General features: G+C 51.7%; 1 protein-coding gene across 1 annotated transcript in view; it reads left to right on the forward strand.

Moving 5' to 3' along the window:
* Positions 1–22,778, forward strand: part of GLRX3 (glutaredoxin 3) — a 109,593-nt gene that overhangs the window by 52,162 nt on the left and 34,653 nt on the right. Inside the window, exons 5-8 of the mRNA XM_075352258.1 lie at positions 10,101–10,273; positions 10,366–10,427; positions 12,427–12,484; positions 12,584–12,636. Of these exons, the coding sequence (XP_075208373.1) occupies positions 10,101–10,273; positions 10,366–10,427; positions 12,427–12,484; positions 12,584–12,636 (346 nt within the window). The remainder of the gene's footprint in view (positions 1–10,100; positions 10,274–10,365; positions 10,428–12,426; positions 12,485–12,583; positions 12,637–22,778) is intronic.

The following is a 22,778-nucleotide window of genomic DNA, read 5'->3' on the forward strand; positions in this document are numbered from 1 at the left end:
AGGTTATGGCTACTGTAGTAGCGGTCCTCCACTCTCAGGGTCACTCGGTGATCCCGTACTTGGATACTGATCAAGGCACCCTCTCAAGAGGCATGCCAACGCAGCCTCGACGCTTCCCTGGAGACTCTCCAGGGTGTCGGGTGGATCATCAATTTTACAAAGTCAAATCTGACACCGGCCCAATCGCTGACATATCTTGGCATGGAGTTTCATACCCTCTCAGCGATAGTGAAGCTTCCGCTGATCAAGCAGTAGTCACTACAGAAAGGGGTACAATCTCTCCTTCAAGGCCAGTCACACTCCTTGAGGCACCTCATGCACTTCCTGGGGATGATGGTGGCAGCAATGGAGGCAGTCCCTTTCGCGCAGTTTCACCTGCGTCCCCTTCAATGGGACATCCTACGCAAATGGGACAGGAAGCCGACGTCCCTCGACAGGACCGTCTCCCTCTCTCAGGCGACCAAAGCTTCCCTTCGGTGGTGGCTCCTTCCCACTTCATTATCGAAGGGGATATCCTTCCTACCCCCATCCTGGGAAGTAGTCACGACAGACGCGAGTCTGTCAGGGTGGGGAGCGGTTTTTCTCCACCACAGGGCTCAGGGTACGTGGACCCAGCAAGAGTCCTCGCTTCAGATCAACGTTCTGGACATACGGGCAGTGTATCTTGCCCAGAAAGCGTTCCAGCAGTGGCTGGAGGGCAAGCAGATCCGAATTCAGTCGGACAATTCCACAGCGGTGGCATACTTCAACCACCAAGGCGACACACGCAGCCGGCAAGCCTTCCAGGAAGTCCGGCGGATTTTGATGTGGGTGGAAGCCACGGCATCCACCATATCCGCAGTTCACATCCCAGGCGTGGAAAACTGGGAAGCAGATTATTTCAGTTGCCAGGGCATGGACGCAGGGGAATGGTCCCTTCACCCGGACGTGTTTCAGGAGATCTGTTGCTGCTGGGGGGTGCCGGACGTCGACCTCATGGCGTCCCGGCACAACAACAAGGTACCAATGTTCATGGCACGGTCTCAAGATCCCAGAGCTCTGGCGGCAGACGCCTTAGTTCAGGATTGGTCGCAGTTTCAGCTCCCTTATGTGTTTCCTCCGCTGGCACTGTTGCCCAGAGTGTTACGCAAGATCAGGACCGACTGCCGCCGCGCCATCCTCGTCGCTCCAGACTGGCCAAGGTGGTCGTGGTACCCGGATCTGTGGCATCTCACGGTCGGCCGACCGTGGACACTACCAGACCAAACAGACTGGCTATCTCGAGGGCCGTTTTTTCCATCTGAATTCTGCGGCCCTCAACCTGACTGTGTGGCCATTGAGTCCTGGACCCTAGCGTCTTCAGGGTTATCTCAAGACGTCTTTGCCACTATGAGACAGGCTAGGAAACCAACGTCCGCCAAGATCTACCACAGGACGTGGAAAATTTTCCTGTCGTGGTGCTCTGCTCAGGGTTTTTTCTCCCTGGCCTTTTGCCTTGCCCACTTTTCTGTCCTTCTTTCAATCTGGACTGGAAAAGGGTTTGTCGCTCGGCTCCCTTAAGGGACAAGTCTCAGCGCTCTCTGTGTTTTTCCAGAAGCGCCTAGCCAGGCTTCCACAGGTACGCACGTTCCTGCAGGGGGTTTGTCACATCGTTCCACCTTACAAGAGGCTGTTAGAACCCTGGGATCTAAACAGGGTTCTGATGGTTCTTCAGAAACCACCATTCGAGCCAATGAGAGATATTTCCCTCTCACAACTTTCGCAGAAAGTGGTTTTTTCTAGTAGCAGTCACTTCTCTTCGGAGAGTGTCTGAGCTAGCAGCATTGTCGTGCAAAGCCCCTTTCCTGGTGTTTCACCAGGACAAGGTGGTTCTACGTCCGGTTCCGGAATTTCTCCCTAAGGTGGTATCCTCCTTTCATCTCAATCAGGATATCTCCTTACCTTCTTTCTATCCTCATCCAGTTCACCAATGTGAAAAGGATTTGCACTTGTTAGATTTGGTGAGAGCACTCAGACTCTACATTTCTCGTACGGCGCCCTTGCGCCGCTCGGATGCACTCTTTGTCCTTGTCGCTGGCCAGCGTAAAGGGTCACAGGTTTCCAAATTAACCCTGGCTCGGTGGATCAAGGAGCCAATTATCGAAGCTTACCGTTCGGCTGGGCTTCCGGTTCCATCAGGGCTGAGGGCCCATTCTACCAGAGCCGTGGGCGCGTCCTGGGCTTTGAGGCACCAGGCTGCGGCTCAGCAGGTGTGTCAGGCGGCTACCTGGTCGAGCCTGCACACTTTCACGAAACACTATCAGGTGCATACCTATGCTTCGGCGGATGCCAGCCTAGGTAGACGAGTCCTTCAGGCGGCGGTTGCCCACCTGTAGGAAAGGGCCGTTTTACGGCTCTCTTACGAGGTATTATTTTACCCACCCAGGGACTGCTTTTGGACGTCCCAATTGTCTGGGTCTCCCAATAGAGCGACAAAGAAGAAGGGAATTTTGTTTACTTACCGTAAATTCCTTTTCTTCTAGCTCTAATTGGGAGACCCAGCACCCGCCCCTGTTTTTTTGTGTACACATGTTGTTCATGTTGAATGGTTTCAGTTCTCCGATATTCCTTCGGATTGAAGTTACTTTAAACCAGTTTATAATTCTTTTTCCTCCTTCTTGCTTTTGCACCAAAACTGAGGAGCCCGTGGGAGCACGGGGGGTGTATAGGCAGAAGGGGAGGGGCTTAACACTTTTGAGTGTAATACTTTGTGCGGCCTCCGGAGGCATAGCCTATACACCCAATTGTCTGGGTCTCCCAATTAGAGCTAGAAGAAAAGGAATTTACGGTAAGTAAACAAAATTCCCTTCTTCGCTGTGTTCTCCCTGCGGAGAACGCTTGCTTCTCCGAAGCAAAGAATTGACTTGCTGCGGCTCGGGAAGCCCCACTGATTGGAAGAATGGGCACTTTTGTACCCGTTAGAATCGTGCGGCAGTGCTTGCTAGCTGGGCCGTTCATTCCCTAGTCTGCTGACCACTGCGCTCTGCGTTTTCTGGCAGTCCCAGGGCGAATACATGGAGCAGCAGTTGAGCGCTGCCGCTCTATTTTTATCAGATATTAAAGTGCCTTGTTCTGCCAGCAGTCGGACCACCACTGATCAGTGTGTTTTCACTTATCCTTTGGGCAGGTCATTTCACTCGACAGCCCTTTAACTAAACCACATGAGAATTTGCTTCTTTCACATCCCCATATACAAACGGTCAAACAATAAATTAATTGTTCTCTTAAAATGGTACCAAAAACCTTACTACTAATTGTGGAGACACGGGAGTTAGTGGGTGCTCTCGTCCGCTGGCCCGGCCGCCTTTAAGGGTGCTTTACACGCTGCGACATCGCTACCGATATATCGTCGGGGTCATGTCGTTAATGACGCACATCCGGCGCCGGTATCGACATCGCAGCGTGTGACACCAAGGAGCGACGATCAACGATCGCAAAATCGTTCACAAACGGTGATCGTTGACACGTCGCTCCTTTCCTTAATATCGCTGCTGCCACAGGTACGGTGGTGTTCGTCGTTCCTGCGGCAGCACACATCGCTATGTGTGACACCGCAGGAACGACGAACATCTCCTTACCTGCCTCCACCGGCAATGCGGAAGGAAGAAGGTGGGCGGGATGTTACATCACGCTTATCTCCGTCCCTCTGCTTCTATTGGCCGGCCGCTTAGTGACGCCGCTATGACACCGAACACACCTCCCCCTTGAAGGAGGGATTGTTCGGCGGTCACAGCGACGTCGCTGAAAAGGTATTTCCGTGTGACGCTGCCGTAGCGATAATGTTCACTACGGCAGCGAGCACCAAATGTCGCGCGAACGACGGGGAGCGGGTGCTATCGCACTCGACATCGCTAGCAATCGCTAGCGATGTCGCAGCGTGTAAAGCACCCTTTAGAAAGACAGCATGGCCCAGAGCTCATCCCAACTGAATGACCGATCTCCTTAACCATGGGCGGAACACTACTCAGACAACACAGGATGAGGGAATCACAATATTGAGACTTTATTGGATCCCCAAACAATTAACGGCACATAGCACATAACCAGCAAAACACACAAATGTAACAGGCAACAGAGTCTCACCCTTCCGCTGGCTCACCAGGGATTAGAATATCTGTGCCTCAGAGCTTCCAGGGCTACTTACTCCAAACCAGCAGCACCCCGCTTTCGACGGGCACCCACCGAGGATGGAATAACGCCGGATTTAGGAAGCTGGCTTAGGACCGCAAAGCCTGTAGTCAGGTGAATGGATTGTCCCAAGCTGGATTCCTTCCTTAGGTAGTCCTTGATATTTCAACCGAATCCTTGCATTCGATGATTAAGTGCACATGGTATTATAATCCAGGTTCGGTTATGGCTTGCCAATCGGATCCGCAGGTCCTAGATTGGTATTGTGTAGCAAGAGTCTATCCAGACAATGGATAGTCCTCCTTCTTATACCCCCGAGTTCTCCATTCAGACCATTGGGGGTCTTCACAATTGGTGGATAAGACTGGGCTCTTATTAGCTAGATTTCAACCCGTATACAAAATATCCCTAGTAGTAATGGTCTCTGGCAGAGACGAGGGAGAGACAGCTAAGTTACATCGCATCTAGCAATACACATAGTAATACAATGGGAGGTTCGCATACTTGATTTGTCTAGGTATCTGACCTTCACTGGCCAAGGCAATTACACGAATCAACAAGAACTTTAGCACTAGACTCCTAAAGCTGGGTTTACACACTGCAACATCTCAAACGACATCGCTGTAACGTCACCGGTTTTGTGACGCAATAGCGATGTTGTTTGCGATGTTGCAGTGTGTGAAACCTATCAGCGACCCGGCCCCTGCTGTGAAGTTGTAATCGTTACAAATCGTTCAGGACCATTCCTAGGTCCTTTGTTTCCCGCTGTGCAGCATGAAGTTTCAGTGTGTGAAGACTTTGCAGCGACTTTGTTAGCAACTTCCCTTTCAAAAGGCTGCTTATCAACGTCCCCAACAACCAGCTAGGTCGCTCTGCAGGTCCGGATCGCTGTTGCGTTGTTGGCCAGGTTTGCCTGTTTGAACGCTCACCAGAGACTTAACAGAGACTTAGGGAGGTCGCTATTGCGTCACAAAACCGGTGACGTTACAGCGATGTCCTTTGCGATGTTGCAGTGTGTAAACCCAGCTTAAGAGTCTTGTAGAAACAATGAGGGGCTTATCCCCCATTTATAAACAAACTATCATCATGTCTGGCTGAATTCTAAGAAACTTAACTCCTGCTAGGCACTGACAGTCCATGTCGCCACACTAATGATCAGTGAACACTAAAGTGCTTGAGTGCTCTTCACTCTAGTTGAGCGTTCAACCTGCTCTACTTGAGTACAGAGTATAATGGAAGCCAATTATTATTATTCAACATACAGCCAGCCATATATAAAGCATTTCCAAGGGAGGGCGGCGTTTTTTTAACAAAAACGCGTCATGCGGACATGTTTTTACCCCCAGTAAGAGTCATTCAGAGACTGAAGTGGCTCTCACTTGGATGCCGGCTCCCATCATTCACTTAAGAGAGTTGGCTCTTTCTGTTGTACCCAAGCTCCCCAATGCTTAATCGAGTAATCAATCAGCACTACCATGCTCAGGTGCTCAGTACTCGTAACTAGTGATGAGCGGACACTACCATGCTCAGGTGCTCAGTACTCGTAACTAGTGATGAGCGGACACTACCATGCTCAGGTGCTCAGTACTCGTAACTAGTGATGAGCGGACACTACCATGCTCAGGTGCTCAGTACTCGTAACTAGTGATGAGCGGGCACTACCATGCTTGGGTGCTCTGTACTCGTAACTAGTGATGAGCAGGCACTACCATGCTCAGGTGCTCTGTACTCGTAACTAGTGATGAGCGAGCACTACCATGCTCAGGTGCTCTGTAATCGTAACTAGTGATGAGTGAGCACTACCATGCTCAGGTGCTCTGTACTCGTAACTAGTGATGAGCGGACACTACCATGCTCAGGTGCTCAGTACTCGTAACTAGTGATGAGCGAGCACTACCATGCTCGGGTGCTCTGTACTGGTAACTAGTGATGAGCGGGCACTACCATGCTCGGGTGCTCAGTACTGGTAACTAGTGATGAGCGGGCACTACCATGCTCGGGTGCTCAGTACTCGTAACTAGTGATGAGCGGGCACTACCATGCTCAGGTGCTCGTAACTAGTGATGAGCGGGCACTACTTTGCTCGGGTGCTCAGTACTGGTAACGAGCAGTTGGATGTTGGATGGGTGCGACTGTAATACCCGAGTATAGTTGACGTCAATGGGGAACTTGAGCATGTTTTCCATTGACTTCCGTTATACTCGGGTGGTCGAGTTGTGCCCATGTGAGCTTCCAACCCATCCTACTGAACATACAGCTATGCCAATGGAAAAATAAAAAAAAAAAAGTTAGGACTCCTGGAATTTCCTTGACCCTTTAGAAAAAGACCGAGAGAGAAAAAAACAAACTAACCTGAACAAGTGAGCAATTTTGACCTAAAAAAATTATTTGTAAAAAAAAATTCCTCCCACCCAAATAAATAAATCTATATATCCTAGCACACTGCATATATATTTTGGGGTACATCATAATCAACTAATGATGTTTGCCAAAATAAATTGATTTTTTTTCTTTATAGGTATGGGTTTTGTATTGCATCGATTAAAACAAATTGAAATTACATTGCTTGGTCCTGATTACCCAAAATAGACCCGTCCTTAGAGGGTTAAATGTTGTATTTTTGTAGTGTTTTTGTAGAATATAACCAGATATTAATGAATGAGTGAACAATGTAATAGATCTGCGAAAACCACAATGTGATCTCTTCCAAGTGCAAACAAAGGACCTGAGGAAAGGTGTAATATAACGAGCGCTTTCTTCATCTTTCTTGGTCTCAGCGCCAGAATAAAAGCGCTGGGCAGTTCTGTCCCGTAGCACAACATTTACACTGTGCCGCATTAACCCTTAAAATTGAAATCCAGGCCATCAATCTTCCCAGTCTTCACGCCGTCGCCCGCAGCTCCCACAAAGCTTTGTGGTGGGGCCCAGTACAGTAAAAATGATTGAATGTATTGGAAACCGAATATCCAATAGCAATCAGCCTTCAGCTATTTACTAATGAACTCCCCGATGAATGACACGTTTCAGGATGTGTGTTTTTCTCCGGGCTGTACATGAACTTAACACTTGAGTGGCATTAGAGAATAAATAACACCGCGTGCATCACACACCTCCACCGCATGTAGATCGTGGCTGCACCGCGTCAGCGCCGGAAGGGAAAGCCATATTTTAGCTAAGGGTCTGGGAATGGGAGGTCACACAGAGGCTATTCATATAGAGGGGGCCGGGCAGATAAGGGGGGACTCCGTAATGAAGATGCCCAATTTATGATACTTAAGGATATGGCAGTGGACACTCCTCAGTCCATCATTAACCATGATACCGGTGACCAATACACCACAGCTCAGCTGCCATGCTCCATAGCAACTAATGTTGAGTGGACCCGAACTGTAAAAATCCGGATCCGCGCGGTTTCAGCGTCCGATCCGGGTCCGACCCGGACGCGGGAATCCGGCTGCACGATCCGAATTCTTTTTTTTTTTCCTCTCTCTCTTTCTCTTTCTTTCTCTCCTTTCTATCTCTCTTTCTTTCTCTTTCTCTCTCTCTCTTTCTCTTTCTCTTTCTTTCTCTTTCTCTCTCTCTCTTTCTCTTTCTTTCTCTCTTTCTCTTTCTTACTCTTTCTCTCTTTCTCTTTCTCTTTTTCTCTCTTTCTCTTTCTCTCTCTTTCTCTCTCTTTCTCACTCTTTCTCTCTCTCTTTCTCTTTCTCTCGCTCTTTCTCTCGCTCTCTTTCTCTCGCTCTCTTTCTCTCGCTCTCTTTCTCTCGCTCTTTCTCTCGCTCTTTCTCTCGCTCTTTCTCTCGCTCTTTCTCTCGCTCTTTCTCTCGCTCTCTTTTTCTCTCGCTCTCTTTCTCTCGCTCTCTTTTTCTCTCGCTCTCTTTTTCTCTCGCTCTCTTTTTCTCTCGCTCTCTTTTTCTCTCGCTCTCTTTTTCTCTCGCTCTCTTTTTCTCTCGCTCTCTTTTTCTCTCGCTCTCTTTTTCTCTCGCTCTCTTTTTCTCTCGCTCTTTTTCTCTCGCTCTTTTTCTCTCGCTCTCTTTTTCTCTCGCTCTCTCTTTTCTCTCGCTCTCTCTTTTCTCTCGCTCTCTCTTTTCTCTCTCTCTCCTCCCGGATTCTGCTCCCCATTGACTTATGTGCCCGGATTCCGGATCGGATCCAGACTTCTTTGTCAACCCACCACTGATCCGCCGGACCCAGATTATGAGCAATCCGCTCAACTCTATTTACCACTTATCCTTCCACCAGCAAACCATAGATGTAGAAAAGTTCTGATAATTTCATTCTTCCTTTTAAGATCTCTTGTTGGTGTCAGGCCAGATTTACACATCTTTGTGTCATGGACTGGCCACGGGTCTCCTGACCAAAATGGACAGCCTCACATATGGCTAGGAGACTTGAGTTTGGGTTGGGAGAACCATGGCTGGTCTGAGCATTGTGGTCTGTGACTCATAGGCTGAGTTGTGACGTCCGTAAATTGTGGGCCGAGTACGGACCATGATTTTGTGCCCGAACTGTGATTTTTGTGACGTGACCATGTCCCTCTTGACCCAAACTCAGCAGCCTAATTGGACTGGTTCAGGAGACTAGAGGTGCTATGGACATGATTATATGAAGATACCCAAAATACAGGACAAGATGGCGCTTTCCTCCATATTTCCATTCAGAGACATTCCAGGGACTGTTTGGCTCTTTTTCTGTCAATTTATCTTGGGTTGGAATTCGCCAAATAAAGAATTGTGTAGCTACTTTTGCTTTCTCTGTTTTTAGAAAAGTACAGCATCAAGAAATGTTGGGACATATGTCACCTCTCCTATATCCTATGTGCTAACATTACTTTTGTCTTCTGCAGAAATCACAATCCGTACTATGATGGTGATACATGGCCTTAAAGTGGTCTTATCACTTCTGAGAAAAACACAAAAATTGATAGTGTATGGAATATTAAGACTTTTTACTTATACATGTTATTAGCAAATCAGAGGATTTTCACCAGTATTACTGTACAAGGCTGCAGGTTTTACTTTCACTTTTCCAGTGAGTGCAAATTTAAGAGATACTCTTGTCTGGGAGATACCAACTCTAATGGGCGATGGGGGGGATAATGTTAGACAGTATCTTAATTGTGAATTGAGGCTTGTGCTCAGATATTGAAGGCAGAATTTGGGGTGAACTAAATAATTTCCCATTTTATTGGTTCTCTGGTCTATAGAGTTTTAATAATATACCAGTACAATAAACATAAACTAACAGTGACAGACTGGTGCAGAGGACTTACAATGTAACGGGATGAAATGTAACTGGGGAATCAATTTACCATAAATTCACCCCAATAAAAACAAAGTAAAATTGTGGTGAATTAAGCCCGTAACATGCTGTGATCTACTTTTTGTCACAAGTTGCCTCCCCCCACACAGTGGTATCTTCCAGCTTAGAGACAGCTGTCAAGATAGTGAGGCAGCACAGAGCCCACTTCAACCGCTCTTTTTCTTAAAGGGCCACAGCTTTTATTAATAAAATAGAGCGGATTTAATTTTTACTTTTTTAACAGAGGTTTTCAATTTGATTTCTTTTTACTTATTGGCATTTTCCAAGAGGTGATAAGTTCTCCTTAAAGGGTCGGCCACGTTCTCCTGCTAGTGCAGCTTTCTCTGGACGTCCCCAGACAATAGATTAGGGAATCAATCTGCAGGACCCCGGAGCTCTGCAATCCTCCTCCTACCTGTCGGCATCACTGAAGGCTCTACTGATTAGTAGGTCCGGTACGACGTCGTGCGATAATGATCGGGCCTCAAATCAGAAGAGGCTTCGAGGACGTCAACAGGTAGGAGGAGGTTCGCAGGGCACTGGTGCGGGGCTCATGGGCTACCGACTTGCCCACTGGACCACAGTCCAGCAAGTTGATTTGCTCATCCATGAATTATACCACTACTCCTGCTGAAACCAGATTTCCTTTCTTGCAGGGTTTAGCAGGCAAATTCTGGAAATTTTCAACAAGCATAAAATCCAATTCAGCAGCTTCGATATACTTTCCGATGAAGAAGTACGGCAGGGGCTGAAAACCTTCTCCAATTGGCCCACCTATCCCCAGTTATATATCAGTGGGGAGCTAATTGGCGGACTGGACATTGTGAAGGTAGGTGAGCCGCGGTATGAGCACCAAGTGGCATTGGAAACCCCCCCCCAACCCCCCCGCCTTTGTAGTCTAACCTGTGTTCTCATCCGCAGGAGCTGGAGGCATCAGGGGAGCTGCAGACAATGTGTCCCAAGGCCCAGAGCCTGGAAGACAGGTAGGTCTGCTAAGCTATAGCCCAATGCTATATACTATACATATATACTGAACAAAAATAAACACAACACTTTTTTGTTTTTGCTCCCGTTTTTCATGAGCTTAAATCAAAGATTTTCTCTCATATTGTCAGAAATGTGTCTAAATCTATGTTAGTGAGCATTTCTCTTTTGACGAGATAATCCATCCACCTCACAGGTGTGGCACATCAAGATGCTGGTTAGACAACATGATTATTGCACAGGCGTGCCTTAGGCTAGCCAACATAATTATTGCACAGGCGTGCCTTAGGCTAGCCAGCATGATTATTGCACAGGTGTGCCTTAGGCTGGCCAGCATGATTATTGCACAGGTGTGCCTTAGGCTGGCCAGCATGATTATTGCACAGGTGTGCCTTAGGCTGGCCAGCATGATTATTGCACATGAGTTTTTTATTATTAATAGTAATATAATATCAGATGATAATAATAAACTATGTAAGTTTGGTATTGTCATATTTGTACTGATGTGGAGAGTCACATTGCCAGGTCATTTTTGCCAAACATTGAACGCTGTAAAAATGAAATTCCAAAATCAAATGGCAGAATTGGCATTTTTTCCCCCACTATTTCACTTTAGGGTATGTGCGCACGTTGCTTTTTACCTGCTTTTTACCTGCTTTTTTGCTGCTTTTTCTTCTGCGCTGTTTAATGCCAAAATGGATGTGTTCTTCTATTCAAGCAAAGTCTATGGGAATTTGGGTTTCTTGTTCACACTATGTTGTTCAAAATGCTGCCTTTTTGTGGCAGAACTTTGGTCAAAAACTCAGCTTTGCAGTGCAAAACCCAAATGGCAAAAACAATTGACATGTTGCTTCTTTGAAAAGCTGAGTTTTTGACCAAAGTTCTGCCTCAAAAAGGCAGCATTTTGAACAACATAGTGTGAACAAGAAACCCAAATTCCCATAGACTTTGCTTGAATGGAAGAACACATCCATTTTGGCATTAAACAGCGCAGAAGAAAAAGCAGCAAAAAAGCAGGTAAAAAGCAAGTAAAAAGCAACGTGCGCACATACCCTTACTTACATGGCAAAGGGAATTCTGTCATTCAAACCTACAACTCATCCTGTAGAAAAGTAAAGAAAACAAACAAAAAAACCCATCTTATGGCCAGGTCTATGACAAAAACAACATTCCAGTTCAGTGCAATACTGTACAATGGCATCGCGGCAAGCCCCAGTCACATGCTGGCATGTGACCGGAGCATGTGACTGGAACTTGCCGCGATGCCTTTGTACAGTATTGCACTGAATTGGAGTGTGACAGATCTGGCAATCCAGCGAAATGCCGGATGTGTGAAACCACCCTGAGATAAAGGCGTTCCCTAGTTGATGATGATTGATGATGATTGATGATGATTGATGATGATTGATGATGATTGATGATGATGGATGATGATGGATGATGATGGATGATGATGGATGATGATGGATGATGATGGATGATGATGGATGATGATGGATGATGATGGATGATGATGGATGATGATGGATGATGATGGATGATGATTGATGGATGATGATGGATGATTGATGGATGATGCTGATTAATGATGATGCTGATGATTGATGATCCTGATAATTGATGATGTTTGATGATGGATGATGATTGATTAATGATTGGATGATGATTGGATGATTGGATGATGGATGATGATGCTGATGATGCTGATGATGCTGATGATTGATGGATGATTGATGATGATTCATGAGCGGGTGCAGCAGTCACAAGTGTATGAAGTAAGCAGAAAGCAGCGGGGAGTAAAGGTTACTTCTTTATTTTATACTTTTTGTTCCTTGTGGGCACTTTTCCTTAAAATGCCTAAAAACCTGTTTTGTTCCATCTACATGCTGAATGCACAGATGCCGTTGTGAGGGGAAAGGCCGTGCGTCCTCTCTACAGACGTCACTGCTATCGGGCAATGATGTGGATGTACAATAATTCTGGACACTTGTTTTTCAGACTTAAGGAGCTTATTAATAAAGCCCCGGTCATCCTATTCATGAAGGGGAACAAACAGGTAAGATACAGGTGTAATATATGAGCATATGGTCTAATTTTTGCTTGTAAAAAATGAAATGAAAAATAATTAATATGGTCACCTCCATTCATTTTCTAGATGGCGAAATGTGGCTTTAGCAGACAGATTCTGGAGATCCTGAACAACGCGGGGTAGGTTGTGTGCTCTGTACCCCTGGCTATGTATAGCCTGTGAGAGATGATTGCTAGGCGTTGTGTGCCAGTGATAAATACTAATGTTCAGCCCCGGTTATTGAAAAAATGTCATCTTTGGCTCCTGAAGTTATTGTTCTCCGTAAGTGCCCAGCTGCAATCTATGTCATGTCATCCGTATCATTTACCTTCTATACTCAAGTATAAGTCGACCGGAGTATAAGCTGAGGCACCTAAGTTTATCACAAAAAAGTGGGAAAACTTATTGACTCGAGTATAAGCCTAGGAATATAAGACACACCCCAAATTTAGAGAAGGAAAATTGGAAATTTCTCTGACGCCTCATTGGGGGACACAGGACCATGGGTGTTATGCTGCTTATCCATAGGAGGACACTAAGTAGATGCAAAGATGTTAGCTCCTCCCCTGCAGTATACACCCCCCTGGCCCAGCCAGGCTACTTCAGTTTTAGCTTAGTGTCTATAGGAGGCACATCTCTGCAGACTACTGCAGCAAGATTTTTTTGTTTTTAGAGGGCGACGGTTTCCTTCAGGGACCGATTTTCCCAAAACCATCAACAGGCGGGAACGCGGAGTATCGCCTCCCCGTACCACCTCCGGCGACGATGGATCTTGGGCTGTTACTCACTGGACGACGGATCTCACAGGCACCGATTTTCCAGAGCCCAGAGCAGATGAAAACTTCCTCAGTCCCTCTTTCAGGCTCTGAGTTGATACATGCTCCGCACCAGCGTGACCAGATCAGACTGGCATCTCCACAGAAGCTGAGGTGAGATCATTCCGATTTTCCAGAGCAGATGAAAAACTTCCTCAGTCCCTCTTGCAGGCTCTGAGTTGATATACTGCACCAGTGTGACCAGGCAGAGACTGCCATCTCCACATGAGGTGAGAGCCTTCTGATTTCCAGAGCAAATGAAAAACTTCCTCAGTTCCTCTGGCAGGCTCTGAGTTAATATAAGCTCTGTGACCGGGGGCTTAAGAAAGCTGAGGCTTCAAGGAATTGGAGCAAAGGTCACACTGACTGGATGCACATGGGCTGATTGCAGACTGCTACATAGCATTCCACCTGTGGTGGGGGGAGGGGGAGAGCCCACAGGACTCAGTGCACCCGCAGCTGCGGTACACTTAGAGTTTTTTCTGTCCACCATTGCTGTGTAGGGCTGGAGCGGGGAAGGGGAGTCCTTTCTCACCATTTTCTTAATATTATATTTTTCCTTTCGTCACGACAGCACCCACGAGAGAGGGGATCCGCCCCCTTCAGGACAGGAAACCTACAGATAAAAAAGGGGCAGTCCCCCTCCCTCATCAGTTGGTTTCCTGTCCTGAATGGAGAGGAACCTACAGTACCTGGGTCCGGTTGAGTCCGTGCGGTCTCCGTGGGAACGGCGGAGCTCTAGGTCCAGAAGCACGGTCGGTGGAGCTCCCCTCGTGGACTCAGTCCTCCGGTGCGCCTCGTCCTCTTCCCCTTGGTTCGGCTTTGCCTCCGGGGTAATGACGCCGGCACCTGCGCGCGCCTGGCTCTGTGGACGGCAGGGGGGACCCTGCCGTGTCCGCGCGCTCTCTGCTGCCGTGACCCGGAAGTGCACTGGAGCGCTTCCGGGGGAGTGGACCGGGCAGGTTCCTTGTGAAGGCCGTGGATCCCTCCTTCCTGTGCCGGACGCGGGGTAAGTTGCTGACTCGGCGGCCGGCGCCTCTCCCTGTGGAGCGGGCTGCGCCTCCGGTTGCACGGCGTGTGCGTTGTGTCCGGGGCCGCGTCCCCGCTCTGTCTCCTCGGCGGTGTCCCGGTAGTGCAAGGAGGATCGTCCCGGAGTCCCTGCCTGCGCTAGTCCGGGGTCGGTACGTGGCTTCGGGCCGGGCTGTGTGGCTTCCTGATCAGCCTTTGGAGCTGGATTCTGCCGCATGGCCAGGGGCCCCTGTAACCCGTGTGTTTGCCTGGCACCCTGTGCCTCCGTGGACTCATGGCCCCTGTATGGCTGTAGACTCTGGGCCACTGTAGCCTCTGTGGACTCCTGGCCCTCGTGGCCTCTGTGGACTCCGGGCCCTCGTGGCCTCTGTGGACTCCGGGCCCTCGTGGCCTCTGTGGACTCCGGGCCCTCGTGGCCTCTGTGGACTCCGGGCCCTCGTGGCCTCTGTGGACTCCGGGCCCTCGTGGCCTCTGTGGACTCCGGGCCCTCGTGGCCTCTGTGGACTCCTGGCCCTCGTGGCCTCTGTGGACTCCTGGCCCTCGTGGCCTCTATGGACTCCTGGCCCTCGTGCCCTCTGTGGACTCATGGCCCCTGTAAGGCCACTGTAGCCTCTGTGGACTCCTGGCCCTCGTGGACTCCTGGCCCTCGTGGCCTCTGTGGACTCCGGGCCCTCGTGGCCTCTGTGGACTCCGGGCCCTCGTGGCCTCTGTGGACTCCTGGCCCTCGTGGCCTCTGTGGACTCCTGGCCCCTGTGACCCCTGTAGGCTCCTGGCTCCTGTGGGCTCTATGGACTCATGATGGCCCCCTGTGGGTTCCTGGCCTCTGTGGGTTCTTGGCCCCTGGGGCCTCTGTGCCCTCCTGGTCCCTGTGGCCTACGGGCTCCTGTGGCCTCTGTGTCCTCCGGGCCCCTGTGTATTCTGTATGTCCTGGCCCATGTGGCCTGTGTGTTTTTTCTGGCCTCGGGGTCTCCTGCCCTCTGTGGCCCCTGAGCCTCCTGGTCTCTGTGGCCTCTGTGTCCTCTGGACCTCCTGACCTCTGGTCTCGGGTCCTCCGGGCCTCGGGCCCTCCCAGCCTCTGAGCCTCCTGGCCTTTGCGCCTTCTGTCGTAGTGGCCCGGGCCTCCTGGCCTCGGGCCTCTGTGTCTCTCGGCCTCATGTTTCCGGGCCGCGTGCTTCCTGGCTTGTGCCTCTGTTCCTCTATGCTGCCTGCCCTTGGTCCTTTGTACCTCATGGCCTTGGCCCTCTGTGCTGCCTGCCCTTGGTGCCTCCTGGCCTGGGGCCGCTGTTCATCCTTGCCTTTGCCCACTGTGCCTCCTGGCCTTGGGGCCTCTGTGCCTTCTGGCCTCGGGCCTCTGTGACTTCTGGCCTCGGGCCTCTGTGTCTTCTGGCCTCGGGCCTCTGTGCCTTCTGGTCTCGAGCCTCTGTGCCTTCTGGCCTCGGGCCTCTGTGCCTTCTTAGCCTCGGGTCTGTGTACCTCCTGGCCTCGGTGCCTCCTGCCTTCGGGCCTCTGTGTGTACTGTCTCTGCGCCTTGGGCTCCTGGCCACGCGCCTCGGTTGCCTCCTGGCCTCATGCCTCCTGCCTCGGTGCCTCTGGCCTCTCGGGTTCCTGGTCTCTGTGGCTGCCTGGCCTCTGTGTGTGGCTGCCTGGCCTCTGTGTGTGGCTCCCTGGCCTCTGTGTGGCTCCCTGGCCTCTGTGTGGCTTCCGGGCCTCTGTGTGGCTTCCTGGCCTCTGTGTGGCTTCCTGGCCTCTGTGTGGCTTCCTGGCCTCTGTGTGGCTTCCTGGCCTCTGTGTGGCTTCCTGGCCTCTGTGTGGCTTCCTGGCCTCTGTGTGGCTTCCTGGCCTCTGTGTGCCTTCCGGGCCTCTGTGTGCCTTCCGGGCCTCTGTGTGCCTTCCGGGCCTCTGTGTGCCTTCCGGGCCTCTGTGTGCCTTCCGGGCCTCTGTGTGCCTTCCGGGCCTCTGTGTGCCTTCCGGGCCTCTGTGTGCCTTCCGGGCCTCTGTGTGCCTTCCGGGCCTCTGTGTGCCTTCCGGGCCTCTGTGTGGGGTCCGGGCCTCTGGGCCTCCTGGCCCCGTGCCTCTGTGCCTTCTGGCTCGGGCCTCTGTGTCTCTTGGCCTCTGTGTCTCTTGGCCTCTGTGCCTCTTGGCCTTCTGTGCCTCTTGGCTTCTGTGCCTTCTTGGCTTCTGGGCCTCCCGGCCCCGTGCCTCTGTGCCTGCTGTGTCCGGCCTCTGTACCTCTTGGTCTCTTGGCCTATGTGCCTCTTGGCTCCGGCCTTGTGCCTCTGTGCCTTCTTGGCCTCTGTGCCTTCTTGGCCTCTGTGCCTTCTTGGCCTCTGTGCCTTCTTGGCCTCTGTGCCTTCTTGGCCTCTGTGCCTTCTTGGCCTCTGTGCCTTCTTGGCCTCTGTGCCTTCTTGGCATCTGTGCCTTCTTGGCATCTGTGCCTTCTTGGCCTCTGGGCCTTCTTGGCCTCTGGGCCTTCTTGGCCTCTGGGCCTTCCTGGTCTCTGTACCTGCTGGCTTGGGCCTCCTGACCCAGTGCCTCCTGGCTCCGGCCTCTATGCCTCTGTGCCTCTTGGCCTCTGTGCCTCTTGGCCTTTGTCGTTTTGGCCCTTGTGCCTCTGTGCCTCTTGGCCTCTGTGCCTCTTGGCCTCTGTGCCTCTTGGCCTCTGTGCCCTTTGGCCTCTGTGCCCTTTGGCCTCTGTGCCCTTTGGCCTCTGTGCCTCTTGGCCTCTGTGCCGTTTGGCCTCTGTGCCGTTTGGCCTCTGTGCCGTTTGGCCTCTGTGCCGTTTGGCCTCTGTGCCGTTTGGCCTCTGTGCCGTTTGGCCTCTGTGCCGTTTGGCCTCTGTGCCGTTTGGCCTCTGTGCCGTTTGGCCTCTGTGCCGTTTGGCCTCTGTGCCTCTTGGCCTCTGTTCCTCTTGGCCTCTGTTCCTCTTGGCCTCTGTGCCTCTTGGCCCTTGTGCCGCATTGCCTCTTGCCTCTTGGCCTCCGCTCCGTGCCTCTGTGCTTCTTGCCCTCTGTGCCTCTTCGCCTCTCTGCCTCTTGGCCTCGGGGCCTCTTGGCCTCTGGCCCTCTTGGACTCTGGGCCTCCGGGCCTTTGGGCCTCTGGGCCTCTGGGCCTCTTGTCCTCCGTGCCTCTGTGCCTCTGGACCTCTTGGCCTCTGGGCCTCTTGGCTTCGGGGCCTCTTTGCCGCTTGGCCTCTGTGCCGCTTGGCCTCTGTGCCCTTGGTCTCTGTGCCTCTTGGTCTCTGTGCCTCTTGGTCTCTGTGCCTCTTGGTCTCTGTGCCTCTTGGGCTCTATGCCTCTTGGGCGCTGTGCCTCTTGGACGCTGTGCCTCTTGGTCTCTGTGCCTCTTGGCCTCTGTGCCTCTTGGTCTCTGGGCCTCTGTGCCTCTTGGGCTCGGGACCTATTGGGGTCTGGGCCTCTTGGGCTCTGGGCCTTGGGGCCTCTTGGCCTCTGTGCCTCTGTACCTCTATACCTCTTGGCCTCTATGCCTTGGGGCCTCCTGGTCGTATGGGCTTGCTTCTTGCAGCGCTCCTGGTTGGTCCTTCCTGCCTTGGCCTTGCGCCGCTGCCGCCTTGCGCCTCCCTGGCCTTCCGCCTGGCGCCTTGGGTTTTCCTGCTTCGCCTCTGCGTCTCTTCTCCTCCTCGTCCGTTGCGGTGCTGTCTCTTGGTCGCCCTTGCTTCTGCGGGGCGTGTTCGCGCCTGTCCGGCTCTGTCCGTTGGTCTTTCCTGCCTTGCGGTGTTCCGGTCCGATTGTTCTTCTGCCGAGCGGGTGTCTTCGGAGTTTTTCTTCCCGCGCAGGGTGTCTTCTCCGTTCTTCGTTTCGCTGCTTGTTCGTGGGGGGGCTCTGTCCTCGTCTGTGTCGCTAGGTCGGCCCCTTGGCGGAGGGGTTGGTCTTTGTTTTTTGTTCTTTGTCTTTCAGGATTCCGGCGGTGGTCCTCGCGTGGCGTGCCGTCCCTTGTCCTGATGGCTGTGGGATGCTGTTCCCCTCTCGTCTGTGGTGCTGTGGGTTCCCCTGGCCTCCTCGGTGTCGGATCCTTCTCCTGGGCGGTTGCCTCCTCCTTGGATGGATGTGGCCTGTGTCTCCTTCGGTGGTATTGTACGGCTGTATCCTGATCCTCTCCGTCCGCTTTTCCGGTCTTTGCCGGCTAGCCTTTGTTCTTCCGCTGTCTTCCGTTGGAGGCTTGGCCCTTCGCGTGGTTTTTCCCTCCCTCTGAGTCTAATCTCTATAAGTCTCTCGTGGGTGCTGTCGTGACGAAAGGAAAAGAGTACATTACTTACCGGTAATGGGATTTTCCTGAGTCCACGACAGCACCCTTTACACCCCTGCCCTTTCTTGTTTGTTTGTCACCATTTGGTGTCCTGGGGTCTGGCTATTTTGTGTATTCATTCATTGGCGGTTCCTCTCCCGGTTCTCTGCAACCAACTGATGAGGGAGGGGGACTGCCCCTTTTTTATCTGTAGGTTTCCTGTCCTGAAGGGGGCGGATCCCTCTCTCGTGGGTGCTGTCGTGGACTCAGGAAAATCCCATTACCGGTAAGTAATGTACTCTTTCTCATGCCTTCTTGTCAGAGCTAAGCCCCGTCCCCTGCGATACTCGAGAAGCCACGCCCCCTCACGAAACCGCGCGTACCTCTCCTCACCCAGGAGCCCTGCAGAGCATTGCTCCCTCTTGTTGTAATCAGAACCTGTGGGTGTCTCTCAGAGCTGGCTTCCTCCTTTCCAAAGAAACTGGGACACAGGAGGAGGGGGGAGGGGCCATCAGGTTCTGGGTGAGTTATAGCCTCAATTGCAAATTAGCTCTGCAGAGCATTGCTCCCTCATTACAATCAGAGTTTGTGGCTCATCAGCCAGAGGCTGCAGTCACATGTTTTATGCCCTGCACGACTACAGCAACAACTACAAGACTTTTAATGCATCCTGCCACGCTGTGCTACTAGGGGATGATAGCACCTCTTCCTTCTGTGAGTCCGGTGCCCCTGTAGCTACCCCCCCACCACCGCAGCAACCGCTGCCAGCCCAGAGCCTACGGCTCCCAGTCCCCCGGAATGGGCACAGTTCCCAGAACTTGGTGCTGGCTATGCAACATTGTCCTCACACCCCTCGGGGGCCCTGGACAGAACGCAGCCTGATGACACCTCTATAGAGGGTCCTTCTGATAAGAATCAGCCCTCTGCTTCACCGGTTGCAGATCAGAAAAAGGGCATGACCCCCATGGTTCTCCCTCTGGGGTACACAGATGGGGTTCTCCCACATCTTCCGCGGTCTCTGAGGAGCCGGAGGAAGGGGAATGATGTTTGTACCGGGATGATTCATTGGTTTCAACCTCCCCAAGCGATCAAGCTGCGATGGACTCCCTTATTGCAGCAATTAACCAAAACTCTGCATGTGGAAGATCTCCCATCCACTACTACTGACCCTGCGGTCTCCTTTAAAAGGGTGAAGAAACCTCAAACTCGTGGTGTCCCGGTACCCCTTTAGCTTAGCTGTCTCTAAGGGCTGGGCAGATCCGGCCTCGGTGGACCCTCACCCGGCTTCCGCCTGCCTGAAGGACCCTCCTGTCCTTTTACTTGATGGATCCTCCTTCAAGGACCCGACAGACAGACAAGTGGAGCAGCTCGATCGCTCTGACTTGAGGCTGCAGGTCCCTCTCCCCTTCCGTGTGGGTCGCACAGGCACCAGGACTACCAGTTTCCCTTAGACCCTCACAGATGTAACAGTTCACATTGCTGTGGCGGCAGAGTACCTCATATAGGCTTCCCTCGACGCTGCTACGTGCGCAGTTATTGCCACCTCAAATACCATAGCCATCCGTAAGGCCCTCTGGTTCCGATAATGGAGAGCGGACTCGGTCTCTAAGAAGCCTCTCACAGTACTCCTTTCCAGACCGATGGTTTGCCGATCGTCTGGGCAGGCTCTTTTTTTGTCTGACGCCACGGGAGGAAAAGAGTACCTCCCTCCCCCAACTCTAGCCCAGGATGTTTTTTTACTAGACACGCAGGGCCCCGACCTTCTCAGCCCACCCCGAGTCCACCTCGTCCTGGCAGTCTAGACAAAGACCAAGGAGTCTCGTCCTCCTCCATCTGGGCTGCTGCCTCAAACCACAAATGGGTGCGATACCTTGTTTCTTCTGGTTACCACATTGAATTCCGGACCCGATCTCCTGGGCAGTCTTTTCTCTCAAACCCCTCCAAAGGCTCCAAAACACCGTGAGGCCTTCTCCTCAGCGATCCACTCCCTCCAAACGGCGGGGGTGATGGTACCGGTTCCGGACGGCGAGAGGTTCAAGGCCTTCTATTCCAACCTCTCGTGGTCCCCAAAAACGGACGGGTCAGTTCGACCCATCCTGGACCTCTTAACACCTGAGCAAACATGTGCACGTAAGGAGATTCAGAATGGAATTCCTAGGGTCCATTATTACCTTTATGGTCAAAGGAGAATTCCTTGCCTCCCTAGCTATCAGGGACGCATAACTTCACATACCCATCGCTCCAGCTCACCAAAAGTTCCTCCGCTTCGCTGTTCAGGACTTCTTTTTTTTTTTTTTTCATTTGTGGCCCTACCCTCGGCTCTGCCACAGCACCAAGGGTCTTAACAAAAGTCATGGCGGCCGCCATGAGTGCCCTTCACGCCAGGAGAGTGGCTGTTCTGCCTTGCTTGGATGACCTCCTTATCAAGGGCTCAACCAGCGTGCAGATCTCTGTGGGCACCCTATTCCGGTTAGGGCAGCTTCTGACTCCAGTCAAATCATCCCCGATCCCGTCAAAATCCGTCACCTCCCTGGGCATGTCCCTGGACACCCTTCGGGGCTTGATATTTCTCCCTCAAGACAAGGCAACCGCTCTACAACAAACGGTACACTGTCTTCTACATAATCCTCTCGCTCCATACGATTCAGTATGAGTGTGCTAGGTAGGATAGCGGCGGCTATAGAGGCAGTACTGCTCGCTTAGCCACACCACCACCCACTGCAGCTTGCGCTTCTAGCTGCCTGGGACAAGAGCCCCTTTTTTCCTTTTGACGAACTTTTCACCTTCAGTCAGGTATGCGCTTTGCTGATGGCTTCAGTCCTCTTACATATCGAGAGGGAGTTTTTCTCCCCCAAGTGAACTGGCTACTCCTGACTACGGACGCCAGCCTCTTAGTCTGGGGAGCAGCGTACTGACTCTACACTGCTTGGGGACATTGGACGCCCCAGGAGTCTTCCCTTCCCAGAAATCATCCTGAAAATCAGTGCGATCTTTCTCGCGCTCAGGTTATCCCCCCCCCCCTTCTGCTAGCAGGTCGTCCAATTGGACAATGCAACAGCTGTGGCGTAGGTCAATCGGCAGGGAGGTACCAGCAGCAAGACAGCTTATTTCAAGGTCCTCAGGATCCTCACCTGGGCCAAATCGACGGGGGTCTGTGTTGTTAGCGTTACACATACTGGGAGTAGAGAACTGGGTGGCGGACCTTCTAAGTCGCCAAGGCCTGGCCGCCGGAGAGCGTTTTCTCCACCCAGAAGTGTTCCCACACATCTGCACTCGCTGGGGTATACCAGACGTGGATCTAATGGCCTCAAGGTTGAACGCAAAGGTACCCGCATTTTTAGCCAGTTCACGTGATCCACAGTCCATCGGCGCGGATGCTCTAGTCTCCTGAAGTCGCTTCCGTCTACCTTACATGTTTTTCGCCTCTGCCCCTGCTGCCGCGAGTAATCAGGAAGATCAAGGCAGAAGGAGTCCCGGTGATACTAATAGAACTGGACTAGCCCAGGTGCGTCTGGTATGCCGAATTAGTACAATTGGTCATGGCGCCTCGTAAGCATCCCAGACCTGCTGACCCAAGGGCCCATTTCCCATCAGAACTCCAGAGCCCTGAAGCTTACGGCCTGGCCATTGAGACCTGGACTTTAACAAGAGCGAAATTCTCTCCTGCGGTCATCTTCACCATGTACAGTGCCCGAAAGCCGGCCTTCATCCTGTATTTACCACCGTATGTGGAAAACTTTACTTTCCCAGTGCAGGGAATCTAATGTCCAACCTATGCCTCTGGCGATCCCCAGAATTCTTGATTTTTTTTGCAGTCAGGTTGCAAAAGGGGTTGGCCCTCACCTCCCTTAAGGGGAAGGTTTCATCTCTCTCAATATTCTATCAATACCGCCTAGCTTGCAATCCGCAAGTTAAGACTTTCCTCAAGGGCGTTTCCCATCTAGTTCCCCGGTATAAACGGTCACTGGACCCATGGGACCTCAATCTCGTTTTGGACGGTATCCAGGGTCCCCCTTTGAACCTTTTAAGGAATCTTCTCTTGCTCTTCTGTCCTGGAAGGTAACATTCTTAGTGGCGATTACGTCCATCAGACAAGTTTCGGAACTGGCAGCACTCTTGCCGCAAACCCTTTCTGATCTTTCATCAGGACAAGGTGGTTCTATGCCCCCTTTCGGTTTTTCTTCCGAAGGTTACTT

The sequence above is a fragment of the Anomaloglossus baeobatrachus genome, chromosome 5 (genome assembly GCF_048569485.1).
Source record: "Anomaloglossus baeobatrachus isolate aAnoBae1 chromosome 5, aAnoBae1.hap1, whole genome shotgun sequence".
NCBI lineage: Eukaryota > Metazoa > Chordata > Amphibia > Anura > Aromobatidae > Anomaloglossus > Anomaloglossus baeobatrachus.